Source organism: Ascaphus truei, chromosome 4 (assembly GCF_040206685.1).
Source record: "Ascaphus truei isolate aAscTru1 chromosome 4, aAscTru1.hap1, whole genome shotgun sequence".
In the NCBI taxonomy this organism is placed as follows: Eukaryota; Metazoa; Chordata; class Amphibia; order Anura; family Ascaphidae; genus Ascaphus; species Ascaphus truei.
Window position 1 is genome coordinate 46,736,915 of NC_134486.1, and position 16,457 is coordinate 46,753,371.

The following is a 16,457-nucleotide window of genomic DNA, read 5'->3' on the forward strand; positions in this document are numbered from 1 at the left end:
ATGATGATGGCAGAGAGCTGGTGAGGGGGAGCTGATGATTACAAAGAGGATCAGGGAGAGGATGGGTTAGAAAAAAATTACAGTCTGTATTAATATTAATGGGTAAAGAACGTGGAACAAGTCCAAAGAGTCAGCGCTCAGAACACACAATGTATGTATAAAAAACGAACTCATGCAGATTTTGCAAAAATATAAAGGCAGAATGGAGAATAATTTCGGACTATTTCTTGAATATAACTCCTATTGAGGAGAGCAACACACCCTAAATAATATACCTTGAAAGGTAATCTATGTGATCAATCAATAAACACAACAAATCCAGCCAAGGCTAAAGGGTAACAGACATAGTTCTCCTGGAGTGAAGGATCAGTCCTGAATAAGTAAAGTATGTGATCTATAGGGGGGTATGGTACTCACGACCTCCTCAATCACATAGTCTCTGGAATCCGCGTGCACTCAGCTGTTGTGCAGAGAATACAGGAAATCCTCCCACGGGGGAGTGATGAAGCGGTGCACAGCAAAATATTGAGATGGCAAACTGGATCGCTACGTGAAAAACTATTTATTACTCCATAATCATAAAGCAACAGGTAAAAAAACAGCAAGGGAAACTAACGCGTTTCACGCTAACTTGCGCTCCGTCAAAATGCAAGTTAGCGTGAAACGTCTGTCAAACGTCTCCAATTTTGCTTGCCTCCCCATGTGCAGTCCATGCGTATCACATTACCTGGTGATTGTAGGGTAACTGATATTTTTGTTGTTTTTTTTTTTTTTTTTTTAAGACAAAAAGCATTATTATCGCAAATTTTCATGTGACAAGGAAATTAAAACAGTGCAATAAAAATGTCACAAATTATTTTATTGTAACAACATTCACATTGAACAAAGACACAGTTAGTGCCCTTAAGGTACTTCAATGCTGGACAAATCTGCAAATCATTGATTCTTTGTAAATATATTTAAGCCATTCAGGTCAGACAGGCCAGCAACACATTACTCTGCTGCTATGCCTTGCTGGTATTTTGATGTGCAATGTTTTGTTGCTTCTCAGGAAGAAGTACTGTAGTTAACCTGTCACAATTAGAGCCCAACTCCCACTTAAATGCTTAAAAATGTATTCATTCCATCAGAACTTGCACTTGATTTTTCATCCTAATAACATACAGTATTTCAAAGCCATACCATGCAGACGTTTTGATGGTCAAAGAGATATTAATGTCAAATCATTTTTGCAGGACTTTTTATCCATGGCCACCATTGTAACTTCGCAATAAATGCCTAATATTGCAGCACAAGTTAATGTAACTTTGGAATGACTCCAGCATTCTATCCTCATTAAGACCTTAATGATCTCTTAAAGCAACAGTAGATTGATTGCTTGAATTTATTTTTTTTAGCCTAACTTCAACTGGGGACTGGACCACATTGCTATGAGCTCTTGATTCCGAGTGCTTTACTCTGGACAAGGAAACAATATGGCTGCAGAGATCAACTTCACCCCGGCAGCCAACAGGGAGCCAATGGTTTTGCAGTTCTCGGTTCCTGGCCTGGGCAGACAATATTCTTTGTTTTACTGGCAATTTAAACATGATCTCGGAAACCAGGAGATTGGGGATATCACAGTTAAGATACCCGTAGACTCCTCAGTTTAAATAAGGTTGGGAAAAAAGTTGAATCTTTTGGGGATTGGCAGGGGTTCCAGCTTAAAAAAAACAACAACTCTTGTTTATGCCATGGAAATGTGTTGTTAGGCTTTTGGTCTTATGTTTTAGAAGCTATAAATAAATATGCCATAACACCATCGCTGCAGAGGGCCCAGCTTTGCAATGAGTTATTGGCCCATCTGGCAACAAAGGGTTAAATAGTGAATGTTACATGGCAAAGAGCTCTTACTTTACCATGAATCCCATACAGGCATACCCCGCATTAACGTACGCAATGGGTCCAGAGCATGTACAGTATGTAAAGTGAAAATGTACTACCTTTTCCCCACTTATTGATGCATGTTCTGTACTGCAATCGTCATATATGTGCATAACTGATGTAAATAAGGCATGTGTAACAGGCTCTATAGTCTCCCTGCTTGCGCACAGCTTTGGTAAAGGTAGGGAGCCGGTATTGCTGTTCAGGACATGCTGACATTAGCATGCGCGAGCTGCCGTTTGCCTATTGGGCGATATGTCCTTACTCGCGAGTGTACTTAAAGTGAGTGTCCTTAAACCGGGGTATGTCTGTATACAGTAAGCTGCTGAATGAATGTGGGCTTTAATAGATTTTACAGATGACACACAGCTATAGCTTTAACTGTACAGTATACTGGATGAAAGCATAAAGAGAAAATGGCTTTAAATGCAGGCTGTGAAATTTAACAAAGGTACAAATTGTTGTCGTGCTCAATGTTGTAGACTTCCAATTTGGTACAACATATTGAAATACTGTACATGGGAGTATTTCAATATTGGCTGATACTGGTTTATTGCAACTAGCAATCTATTTTAGGACAAGCTTTTAAAAGTACTCTCTGTTCCTCAGGTCAAACAGTACAAGTCAACAAATTAGTTGCATGAGGTTTGCAAGCAGAGAACAGCACTGCCTGACCTCAACAGGAGGGCACATATCTTATTTAAAAGATTCAGAAAGTCCAAATAAGAAAAAGGCATTACGTACCACTGAAGTACTCACTTATTTTTGCACAATTGCAACTGGACTACCACAGCCTTTGCAATCTTATTCACAGAATGTCATAATCACTAAGCACAGCAAGTAAAATTATTTGGGATCTAATTAAGTGGAATAGAGTTTTATGGAAGTATAATATTTTCCTATTATTAACATATGCATAACTATAACCAGGCTTTTGTCTTTTCTGTAAGCTATAAGAAAAGCCGTTCTTTGTGTTACAGTGCATTATGGGTAGCAGGGTAATGGCATGTACTGCCACATACATGTATACACATACTGTACATGTATATGTGAAGGAAGTTTTTTTCTTTGAACTTCCCTTTACCTTTCTAATGTGCTGAACGTGCCCTTTTCTTATATAAGGTGGGCCCCTGGAGTTCTTATCTGTTAATTCTCTCTTTGTAATGTAGAGTTAGGCAAGAGATATACAGCTACTCATTATACCCTGACCCCTATAATTCACGTAATGTGTCATCATTGTACCCCACCCCCTATTATTCACGCTTTGGCAATACTGAGATGCTGTTTCATCATGGCAATAAAGCTTATTTGATTTGATTTGATACAGCTGTTAGCCTTGAAGGGGGAGGGGAGAGCTGAGGTGGCCAGGCATCGTAAGTATTTCTTTGTGTTTAGTCTGCTAAAATATATAGAAATGTATAACCAAGTAACAACATCATATAAGATAAGAAATGAGACGCCAAATTAATGACACATGAAATTATGCATGCCCATCCCCTTTTTGGGATATTATTTATTTATTTATAAAATATTTTACCAGGAAGTAATACATGGAGAGTTACCTCTCGTTTTCAAGTATGTCCTGGGCACAGAGTTAAGACAAATAATACATGGTTAGAAATACAGTTACATAAATGAACAGGGTATACATTATATACAAGACATTGCAGGCACAGTTAAAGAAAATATATATTATGGGCGTATGAAACAGTTACAGACCAGATTAAAATGTGAGACAGCGTTAGATATGCGTTAGATTGCTAATATAGCTAGGTCCCCTCTGGGTCCCCCTTACCTCCATTCCGGGGAACCGCCGGTAGACAGGGACGTTGCAGAGAGGAGTGCGGGCAGTGCAGGGAGCACTCCGGAGGCTCTGTGGCACACCCGGCAAGCGGAGGCTGGCATTGTTTATATCGCGAATGCGCGATAGGAGGGTTGCGCATGCACAGTGGCCAAATAGTTGCGGCGGCCATTACACGGGCTCCGCAAGGGGAACTACAATCTCAAGCAGCCCCAGTGGTTGCTAGTCACATGGCGCGCAACAGTCAATAGGGCCGTGAGGATCATGGAGGACTAGGATTGATACATTTGGCGCACTGTGAGCCACCCAGTTGGAAGGGGGAGCAGAACAGAGGAGGTAGTGTCCAGGGAGATGTGCTTCCCTGGACTAGGCCTAGTTTGCCCCCATAGGCCCCAGGTAGGCCCTGAGTCCCTACCAGCTTGTTGGTACTGTAGGGAAAGGCCCCTTAGATAGGAACATTTCCCCTTTAGCTTACAGTGTCAGGGACACAGCAGAGACGCTGCTCAGAGACTTGTGGCCTGGGACCAGACCACAACCACCAGACAGAGACTCTCTTCAGCTGGGACACTCTAGCTGAAGTCCACCCCCGCAGAGGCAGATGCCTTCGCTGACTACGATGACGTGGGATCAGACTGGTCTTGTCAACAGTTGGCGGTACCCAGGTGCTGGAGCACCCGGCAGGTATCACACCCTACAAGTGCACCAATGTTCACACTCATTCAGTGGGTAACGCTACCGCACATTTTGGGGTGGGTCCGGCTCCTGTGAACACCAGGTGGTTAGGTGCCCAGGTCACATCCGTACTTTGGGGGAAACCACCAGGGTGTATAATGTGGTGGTTGGACAGTGGGGCACTGTGTGGGCACGGCCGTGCGAGGCCTGTATATATATGTTATTAGTTGTGTATCAGTAAATATAATCTGTTTATAACACTGTGTGTATATCATTTCTATACTGTGTGTTCCTGGGCAGGGGTTATCAAATTGTGCTTGGATCCCTCACAGGTGGAGGCGCTGTCATCACACATACTGTATCACGTACACCCCAGGCTCCCTGCAGCGGGGGATCAGGCCTCCTGTGAGCCCAACAGGTAACGCACCACACGTAGTCACCCTAGACAGAGGGGAAAGGGGGCTACACTTAGGACTATTATTTCAGTGCCTTTCTGTTAAGTAAGACAGCAATGTTTGATTTGTATTAAATGCACTCTTGTTAACAGCTGTTTGTATCTCACCACAGGACTTTGCCGACTATTTCAAGGAAAAGGTGGTATCCATACGTCAAGCCATCCCCTCTGTATCCGCCTCCCACCCTACACCTCTTCCTAACTCTCCTCCTGCATTCCTTGACTCTTTATCTGCTGTTACAGAGGAAGATGTGTTGTTGCTGATCTCCTCTTCTACCTCTGCCACCTGCCCTCTTGACCCCATTCCCTCCCATCTCTTAAAACCTCTTGCTCCTACCATAATCCCTACTCTCACACACACTTTTAAATCCTCCCTCTACTCTGGTACCTTTCCCTCTTCCCTCAAACATGCAACAGTTATACCATTACTCAAAAACAGCAAGCTTAACCCTACCTGTCTTTCTAACTACCAACCTGTCTTCCTCGTGCCTTTTGCCTCTAAACTCCTTGAACGTCTTGTATTCTCTCGCTTACTCCATTTTCTCAACACCTATTCCCTCCTAGACCCTCTATAATCTGGCTTCCGCACTGCTCACTCCACTGAAACAGCCCTCACTAAAATAACTAATGACCTCCATGCTGCCAAAGACAGAGGTCATTAAACTCTGCTCATATTACTCGACCTCTCTGCAGCATTTGATACTGTGGACCACCCTCTTCTCCTTCACATTCTCCATACTCTTGGCATTCATAAGAAAGTTCAATCCTGGATCTCCTCTTACCTCTCCCATTGTACTTTCAGTGTCTCTCTTGCCAACACCTCCTCCTCCTCTATCGATCTCTCTGTGGGGGTACCCCAGGGCTCTGACCTGTGACCCATTCTCTTTTCTCTTTACACACTCTCTCTAGGTGACCTAATCACATCTCTTGGGTTCAAATATCACCTCTATGCTGATGACACACAAATTTACTTTTCTACTCCTGACCTTACACCTGCTGTACAGACTAAAGTTTCTGAATGTTTCTCCGCTATATCATCCTGGATGGCCCTCCGCCGACTTAAACTTAACATGGCAAAAACAGAGCTCCTCATACTTTCTCCCAAATCTGGCCCTGTTTCCTCCTTCCACATTACTGTCGGAAGTACTATCATTCACCTAGTAGCCCAAGCACGCTGCCTAGGGGTCACACTCGACTCTTCTCTCATATTCTCTTCTCACATTCAAAAGGTAGCAAAAACCTGTCATTTTTTCCTCCAAAATATTACCAAGATACGCCCTTTCCTCTGTTGCTCACTGCAAAAACTCTGACACAGACCCTCATTTTCTCCCATCTCGACTACTGTAACCTCCTACTGTCTGGCCTTCCTGCCTCTCACCTGTCTCCCCTACAATCTATCCTAAATGCTGATGCCAGAATCACTCTACTATTTCCGAAATCTCTCTCAGCGTCTCCCCTGTTGAAATCACTCTCCTGGCTTCCTATCAAATTCCGTACCACACACTCAATTCTCCTTCTCACTTTTAAAGCTTTACACTCTTCTGCTCCTCTTTACATCTCAGCCCTAATTTCTCGCTTTACACCACCCTGACTCTTGCGTTTTGCTCAAGTATGTCTTCTCTCTACCCCCTTTTGATCTAAAGTCCTCTCCCGCCTTAAACCATTCTCACTGACTGCCCCACACCTCTGGAATGCCCTTCCCCTCAATATACGACTAGCACCCTTTCTATCAACATTTAAGACCCACCTCAAAACACACCTTCTTATGAAGCATATGAGTAGCTCCATGGCTGATAATTAACACATACATTAACCTTGGTCCCTTGCAGACGCACTTACCAGAACGCCCTCCTACTGTCTCTGTACGTTCTTCCTACCAACAAATTAGATCGTAAGCTCTTCGGAGCAGGGACTCCTTTTCTTAAATGTTACTTTTATGTCTGAAACACTTCTCCCCTTCATGTGTTATTTATATTATTTGTTATTTATATTTATATGATTGTCGTATATTACTGCTGTGAAGCGCTGTGTACATTAATGGCGCTATATAAAGACATACAATACAATAAATGTCTTTATTCTTTACTTGAAAAGACACGTGTGGAACTCAAGTTTTTCCACGACAGTTTCATATTTAATATTAGGCTATGCATACAGTAAATATGTTTCTAAGCATCCTTGCAGAATTGGACTGGCTCATTTGGATGCCAGGAAAAATCCCTGTTGGATACCATTATTAGGTAGGCTCTTATGGTCCAGATAGGCCAAGTCTCGCAGAATGACCAGAAGGCTCACAAAATCTTCGGTATATGCAAAAGACTCTCCCATGGAAGTATGTGGCTGTAGGAAGTCCGTATATATGTACTGAATATATGCATGTACGAGTGTATGTACATATGAAGAACCAGTGAATGTATGTCTGGGCCTCTGTACATAGAGTATGCATTCCTGCAAATCCTACTTTATTTTTGGTGTTATGACCCCAATGTGGGTCCTTTAACAATACGTTTCTTTCTGTAGGCCTTGATATCCCAATCCTACAATGGTTCCTTGTGATGAATCACTTTTCCAGCTTAGTCACTGAACACACAGGAAATCCGCCCTTGTAATGTGGGAAATAAAATGTGTTCCATTCTATTCCAACCTGAGAGAGGCAATACAGAGAGCCAAGAAGTGTGAGGGGAGCCCAAGGCCAACCTGTGAAGAGAAAGGGAATATGAAAAAAAAAAGTTAAACTTCAAACATGTGACAACTGATTTGATTAAAAGTACTGAGCACCCTACATTCAGTAATTGTATCCAAGCTAATAATGCACACTCAAAAAAGCAAACAGATGATTTCAATCTTAAAGGAATAATTCTATAAAAACATACATTTTTGAAAGACTCACAATATAAAAACACTTGTAAACTATTCAGCACCTTGTTTATACTTTTTTGTATTTCTCCCGAAAGCAGCAATCATTCCCAGTTTATCGATTCCTTTTTTTTGTTTTTACAGAATGTAACTGGTACGCTCCCTCAGAGCAAAACTGAGCATGTCTGAGATTTTTATGTTCCCAAGATACATACTGGTTTAGTTACCGATGTTCCCTCATGGACGTTTAAAAGCTGTCCAATAGGAAGCTGCATCGTCATCCTCCCCTTAGGCGTTGTGGCTTACTATTGGCCCCCGAAAAGAAGGAAAACACAGGTAACTGGTATTTTTTTAGAACTGCCCCCGAGCTAAATATAGTGCAGTGCATATCTCTCTCTCTCTCTCCCCCTCTCTCTCCCCCTCTCTCTCCCCCTCTCCCTCCCCCTCTCCCTCCCCCTCTCCCTCTCCCTCTCCCTCTCCCTCTCCCTCCCCCTCTCCCTCTCCCTCTCTCTCCCTCTCCCTCTCCCTCTCTCTCCCTCTCTCTCTATATATATTTCACAGTGAATATACTGTACTATATATATATATATATACAGTGGTCGACAAATCACCAAAAAATCTACTCGCCACCTAGTACCACACGTGTGCTGCTTGGGCCAAGAGGAGCTCGCCACGATGTTAAATCCACTCGCCCGGGGCGTGCAAATGTATAGGTTTGTCGAACACTGTATATATATATATATATGTATATATATATATATATATATAATCCACATGTATTGTACATGAAAAAGTCGTTTGCTGTTAAATCTTGTTTACATTTCCAATATGAAAATAAGTTCCAGTATCTCCCAACCACAACATTCCCTGTCCATCTTGTCATGCTGTTTTTTGTTACTGAAACTGGAGTAAAGCTGGTAATACATTTGCCAGGTATTGCCAGGTAATACACCCTGCCACTAAAAGTCAAACCTGTATCATTAAAACGTTAGAAACGTTTGATTCTACTCCAGTAAAAAGCATGAACTGTTTTAATTCAGATTGAAGCCAATAAGCAATTATCTGTATTTACCCATATATTATGTCATTTTGGGGTCCTATTTACAGTTCAATGCCCTTCACTTTCACTTCAAGGGTCTAGATAGGTGTAAATTAACACCACTGAGTAAATGTGGGTGTAATCCTGAAACATGGGATTATGTTGTAGTCCCTTCATTTTCGGGTTTATAATAAAATGTAAATCACATTCTTTTCCATTACATCTGTGATGCATTTCCCATGTTAATTAATGCCTGTTTTCTGTACGGTTCAAAAGTGAAAATATTCAAATTTTTCTAAAACACTAGCAAAATATGAAATCTTAATCCTTTAATTCAAAAGGCATGTTTTTGCTTAAACAAGGAAGTTCCATTCTTTAGTAGCATATTTGTTATAAGCCTTGTCAAAATTTTTTTTTTCTCAAAGCTGTCTAGAAATTACATTATTTAAAGGGCTGGCTACGCTCATTACTCTGTAATATCTAAGCATATGAAATGTAAAAGATTCAAATATACTTTTGTTTCAAGGTGACTTTTATTAACAAATATCGTTGAGTATTCTAGTGAATTTACAGTAAATTACTTTTCTCTACAGAAATGGAATTGATGTCATAGTGCATAATTATGGAAGTCTTGCTGTATGGACCACTTAAACCACTGGTCACATCTAATAGTAGATGTTGCCAGCAAATAATATTGGAATCTAAATTTACTGAATGTATTAGTGTCTACGTACCCAGCTGGCTTTATTACGACATGAGGTGCATGTATGAATAGCTATTCTGTCCTTTATCGTCTGTGTCAAATGTAAGAAACCTCTTTAAAAAGAAAGTTAAGAAAAATGAGAGTGAGAGACAAATAAGAAGGAGAATGTGTCCTATTAATGAGCATATTAAGCACATCTTCCCATCACATTGTCTATTTCACTATGCACCAACTTGTTCACACAAATGAGGGAGGAAAGATGCAAAGAGATAGATTAACACTTAACAAATCTTAGTTTCCATCACAGTAAACGGTACTATTATTTTATTCTGTCGCCAGAGCACGTTGCCTAGATGTGACATGTGACTGAGTCCTTTCCTTCGCCACTCACATTCCTGCCATGAATAAAAATGTTCACTTCTTCCTCCGTAACATTGCAAGAGCCACCCTTTCCTCTGTCCATCAACTGTAAAACCTCTAACACATGCCCTCATCCTCTCCCGTCTGGATTATTGTAACACACTGCTAACAGGCCTCCCTGCCTCACAACTTTCTCCTTTGCAATCTATTGCAATCTATTAAAAATACGGCTGCTACAATAATTTCACTTTCTCCCAAAACAATCTGCTCACCTCCTTAAATCCCTCTCCTGGCTTCCCATCAAATTTCGGATCACCTACAAAGTTTTCCTCCTTAACTTTAAGGCTCTCCACTCATCTGCTTCTTCCTACATATTGTTTGAGCTTTGATCTCTTGTAATGTCCCTGCTCATCTCTTGCACTCTGCTCATAACTGCATTCCTTTCTACCACTTTCATGTTTTCTGGTCACTCTCGCAAATCCTTTTCCCACTCGCTGTCCTTTTTCCTGTGGAACGCCCTCACAATCAGTAAATGCCAAGCATCCTCTCTCCCCACCTTTACGCTAAATCTTAAAACCCACCTCTTAAATGAAGCATTTCAATAACCTAGTCTTATGGCTCCTGTCCCACACCCACGATCGCTCCAACTAACCATTATGGCCCAGCACTGCCATCAACTGCACTTACACCCTCACCTGCTGTCACTGTAAGTCTCCCTGCATACCACTTAGATTGTATGCTCTTTGTGGCAGAATGAGAGGGGAAGAGAGAGAGGTGAGGGGGGAGGGAGAGGTGAGGGGAAAGAGGTGAGAGGGGGAGACAGCAGGGTGAGGAGGTGAGGGATAGAGATGAGGGGGGGAAACATGGGGGTGGGGGAAAGAGATGAGGGGGAAGAGAGCGAGAGGTGAGGGTGGGGGGGAGAGAGGAGGGATTGAGGGGGGAAAGAGAGAGGTGAGGGGGAGAGACAGCAGGGTGAGGGGAAAGAGAGAGGTGAGAGGGGGAGACAGCAGGGTGAGAGGGAAGAGAGGTGAGGGGAGGGAGAGAGGGGAAGGGGAGGGAGAGAGGGGAGAAGGGAGAGAGGGGGAGGGGGGAAGAGAGAGGTGAGGAAGAGAGAGGGGAGGGGGGGAAGAGTGGAGGGAAGGGGTGGGAGAGAGAGAGACACACACAGAGACACAGAGAGACCGAGAATACAATATGCTGCAGTGCTGTGTGAGAGGAGCGGAGGTGCAGCTGTGAGAGACAGCCTGCATATGCTGCCGTGCTGTGTGAGGAGAGGAGCGGAGCGGACTGGTAAGTTTTAAATTTGGCAGTTTTTCATTTTAAATTCTCAGCGCGCGCTTCCTGCATCTCTGAAAGCTGAATTGGCAAGTTGCCAAAAAATTCCGGGCATTACTGAATGAATAATGCCTGGAATTCTAACTAATCAGAGACCAGGGATTTCAATAATGCCCGGAATTTTACAGCTTTAGCCTATAATTAAGTAATAATCCCTGAAGAAAAGGGTATTACTGGCCAATAATGCCCAGGCTGGAAGAGTTGAAGGCCCGAGGCGAAGCCAGGACAGTTATATCCTGTTCTGAGGGGATTATTACTATTATAGGCTAAATGTAGGCTTATTTTTCATAAAAAAAGATACATTTTTGTAGTCATTGATTTTTATCAGTTTATATACCGGTGTAGGAAAAAGTAGTAAAGTAGAAGATGAGAGGGCTGAGGGGTGGGAAGATAGGTGAAGGAGGGGGGGAGAGAGAAGTGAAGAGAGGTGGTGGGGGGAGGGGGGGAGAGAGGTGAGGGGTAAGAGGGAGGTGAAGGGTAAGAGGGAGGTGAGGGGGTAAAAACTTGCTTGTTAGCCCACACACTGCAGACACACACAAAACACGACGGCATGAAATATATATTACAGCTATAGATATTTTGTCACCTCATATGTATCCGCACCCATCCTGTCTACGTCAACAGTATGCACTAATCACAAAAATAATAAATATATAAATAATAAAATTATTTGGCTCAGTGGGCATCAACCACATTTTGTTGGCGCGGGGGGCGTCAACCTTGAAGTTTTGGCCTGGGGGGCGTAACCCACAATTTGACACAGGGGCAGTGAATGATTCGGAAGGGGAGGGACCGGATACAGAAGGGGTGGGAACCAATGGGCATGGTTTAGCACCAAAGGGGTGGGACTTCACCTAAAAAGGGGGGGGGGGGGTGGTAACCTGTCCAAAATAGCTTGAGAATGTTGGGCTCCCTACTACTCATGCAAATTGTAAAATTAGGTGTTATCGTTCCTACATTAAGTTATAGCTAAACTTGGTATTACTCCTATGCAAAAACTGAAATATGGCTTTGCCATGTCTGGGTGGCTGTAATGCTGCAGTTGGGCATCATTTAAATCTGTATCAGAGTAACGCTAAAATGTACTTAACATCTAAAGATAACACTATGTTATGCGGCAATAATGTGACATTAAGAATATGCTATTAAGCTGTAGTTTAGACATTGTTTTTTCATATAATTAGCTTTACGGATACCATGTTAACTCAGGGGACATCCAATCCTCTTTTAGCTAATGTTACTTTATGAGACATGGTTTAACAGAGCTTTGTGAATCAGCCAAAGACTGAGCTACTGATTGAGCCACCTGTGCTGAAGCAGGGATATCCTTAAAAGGACTAGAGTTGCCCACCCCTGATCTAGGCCATAATGTTTGAACAGTTTCTGTCAGCAGACTCCAACTTTGTTGCAAAAAGGATTACATTACTGTAGTTCAATGAGCTTTAAGGTACATCTTCCTGTGCTGGAAAGTGTCTTATGCCTATAGCACAGCTTTTTAAGGCTACAGTATTTAAGGATTAATATAATACATTATATTATTTACAACTTCATATGAAGTCAAGAGAACCACAACAATCAATGGAACGTGTAATAGAGTATGTGGTGTTATCACAGCATGTCGGCTGGAGCTCAGAGAACAACTGTATGATGTTTCAAGATTCGGAAACATGGCAAAGCCAGAAAATGGCCTAAATGTGGCTGCATGCAATTTATTAAGGTTTTTTTTTCAATCAATCTGTTAAACAATTAAATATTAGTCCTATTTGCAGCCATAAGAATATCGCTACCCACAGAAAGCCTATTACACGTGTTCCATAGTGTCGAGCATTGAATTTCAGACTTGTTGTAATTTCACTAACATCACTCATTAATGAAGACAATTAAGCCCTCCATCTCTTAATTAAAAATATGCCTAACCAAAAGCAAGTCATTAGGATTTAATTGAAACAACGATGTTTTCCAACATCTCCATCTGTATGGCACACAGTAAAACATTAGCTAAAATTCAAACTGAAAGTCTCCAACAAAATGCATTCATCATGAACAATTTTTGGAGGGCTCCACTTGAGTTTGGCACACTGATAGAAGAGTAGTTTAAAACTATTTGAACCCCTTAACAATCAGAGGCACCAAAGGCGTTTACTACTGTAGGGCAACAATAATAATAAACATTATGTGTAAGTGAATAAATGATGTGTGAAACAAATGCTCATAATCATTATGTCTTAGAACACAATCTCTAAAAACAGACAGAATCTGGGAGTATATTCTTTTACCTTGAACTGTTATACACACAATTGGGGGGGGGGGGGCGGGGATATAATCCTCTGAAAACAGGGATACACAATTAAATGATGTAGATAAGCTATTTATTATCCATGCCGCGCCCATTCCCACCACTACTTGTGGTTTCTAACCCTAACTGGTGCGCTAGACCCTGTGGCCCAGCCTGGTCCCATGCTGGTCACGTGACTGGTGTGGGGGACCACATAGTATCCACACACACTTTTAGTAATGCTACAGCCTCTTACATTTCCAGACCTACCCACACCAGTGATATACACTCCCACTCCACACACGCCTTTTGTAAAGCGCTGTATACACTGTGGGCTCTTTACCAATTTATATTTACACACATACACACACACATTCTTACATCACTAACATTCAGGGACTATTTAACACCTCAAGTCATAAATCACATACAACACAGGGGGGGAGGGGGGTGTTAGGTTTCAGTCACAGATAACATTCTTATATGAACTGTTTTTAAGTTTAACCATGCCTGCTTTATTCAATGTACTATCGCCAGAAGAAGAGATCAGTGTATCTCGAAAGCTCGCACAAATAAAAGCATTTAGTTAGCCACAGAACGGTATCGTCTTTTCATTTTTGATTAATAAAGCTCGGCTAACACTGTACCGATACCTCTACACACACACACACACACACACACACACACACACACACACACACACACACACACACACACACACACACACACACACACACACACACACACACACACACACACACACATATATATAGTACAGTATATTCACTGTGAAATATAGTGTTATAGATACAGTATGTCACTTACAATCCATATCATTAATTGACTGACTTACATTGGCAAATGTAGAATATGCATATTTTAATATACTATAAATAAACTTGCATATACTGAAGCAGGTTTATAAATTATGAAAATCTACTGTAACTTGGGAGCTGACTCATGGGAGCTGACTCATTCCCTGTAATGGTTGATAGATTAGGACAATCGTGTATTAAAGATGATATAATGGGTCCTTTCTAAAAAATGTGGAAGGCTTAACCCTTTGAGTGCTGGATGGGCTGTGGCACTCCGGCAGTCATGATCACGTGACCGCGTCTCCACAGTGATAAAGTGATATCACCATCACCGCTAATGGAATGAAAGAGAAGTCCACCTCTTCCGTTCTACTTCCTGATAGATCACGTTCGGAGTGCAGAACTATATAATTCCATCTTATTAACCACTAAATACTGTACATAACTTATAAAGCAAATTAACATGAACAAAATCCTAGTAGTTCTCTGACCACTAATAGCAACAATGTCATCTGTCTGACTCATCTCATCTTGGGAATAAAAAGAGGCTAACAAAGTATGTTTCAATGACTAGAAAAAACATAGTTACATAGTAGATGAGGTTGAAAAAAGACGTACGTCCATCAAGTTCAACCTATGCTAAATGTAGACATGTGTAACACGCAACACACATGAAAGGTAATGTGTGCATCAAGGTCATGAAGCTATTTTTACAGATAAACGGACACATTAAGGCTTCGTCCATAGTGTAGGTTACAGGGCGAGCTACGTAGCTTGCGCCGAAACAAACACTAGGATGGCAATGTAGTAGGGCATAGTGCGTGGACATGCGCTGCAGGGAGAGCGGCGCTTTGCTATACAAACAAGTTTATTTTGCAAGCGTGACGGCGGGGAGGAGGAGGAGCGCGGAAGTTAGCGCGTCCTACTATGGACAAAGCCTAACACATACATAAACTAAGGTGAAAAAGCCATTGTTATTTCTACTGTAAATGTAATTCCACTTGAGTAAATGAACTCAAACAAGTCCATTAAATAATTATTATGTGAAATTTACAACAATTAGGGAAGATTCACTAAGGCGCGATATGGATTATCACAATATGTGATCCCGAGGTGACTTCCATTCAAGTGAAAGGCAGTTAACATGGCATTATATTGTTTCTTAGTGAATTTAAGTATAGTTCTTATTAGAGGCTAATTATGGGACCATAGCGTACAATGACTGCAAGAGTTCTCCAAAGTTTAAAATGATTTAGTTATTTCTTAGAAAATGGACAAGATTCCTGGAGGGTTTTAGAGAGGTATAATACCAGCATAAAAACAACAAAGTTGTACACTACAAAGTAGGGAAACAAAGTGTAACACTAGGATAAAAAAGGGAAAAAAGTCCGTTTTGTCCAGTTTCTGAAGGGTAATATTTTGTAAATGTCTTAGAAACAGGGCTATAAATAAGGATAATAGATCTGCTGTAAAGATTAGTTCAGCTGCTTGAGTAGAAAGATAGTCTACCACTTGAAATTTGTGTAGCCCTCTTTCCCCCGTGTCTAGGGTGACTACGTGTGGTGCGTTACCTGATAGGCTCACAGGAGGCCTGATCCTCCCCTGTAGGGACCCTGGGGTGTACCAGATTCGTCTGGTGACAGCGGCTCCACCTGTGAGGGATCCTAGCAGTGCTGGATAACCCCATACAATGACATACCCACACGAGTATGTAATAACAGGTTTACTGATCGTAGATACACTAATAACACACTAATGCATATCATACAGTAGAGGCCTCGCACGGCCTTACCACCACACAGTACCCCACTGTCCAACCACCTTGTCCACACCCTGGTGAGGTTTCCCCCAATGTATTGAGGTGCCCTGGGCACCCAACCACCCGGTGTCCACAGGAGCCACAACCCACCCCAAAGTGTGTGGTAGCACGACCCAGAGAATGTGTGTCAACCATTGGTGCACTTGTTGAACGTGATACCTGCAGGGTGCTCCAGCACCTGGGTAAGGCCGGTGGTTGATAGGATCAGTCTGGTCCGACGTAGTCGTCGTCCGTGAATGTATCCTTTGCTCTGGCCGTAATGACAGCAGCCCTATTGGTTTTGCGCGTACATGTGATGTTGCAGCCCCAGTGGCTGCTGAGGGTTGTAGTCCTCCCATAGGAGCATTTCTAAGATGGACGCCGATGTACTGATGCCTCTGCGCATGCGCCCAACATTGTAATGGC

General features: G+C 42.2%; 1 protein-coding gene across 5 annotated transcripts in view; it reads right to left on the reverse strand.

The window, feature by feature from the left end:
- Window positions 1–16,457, reverse strand: part of HHAT (hedgehog acyltransferase) — a 640,323-nt gene that overhangs the window by 63,251 nt on the left and 560,615 nt on the right. For 4 of the 5 annotated variants that reach the window (XM_075595708.1, XM_075595707.1, XM_075595709.1 and 1 more), the window contains one exon: window positions 6,912–7,547. The exons of the other annotated variant lie outside the window; for it this stretch is intronic. In XM_075595708.1, the coding sequence (XP_075451823.1) occupies window positions 7,411–7,547 (137 nt within the window). In that variant the 3' untranslated portion in view covers window positions 6,912–7,410. Of the gene's footprint in view, window positions 1–6,911; window positions 7,548–16,457 lie in introns of those variants that run through there. 5 annotated transcript variants of the gene reach the window in all.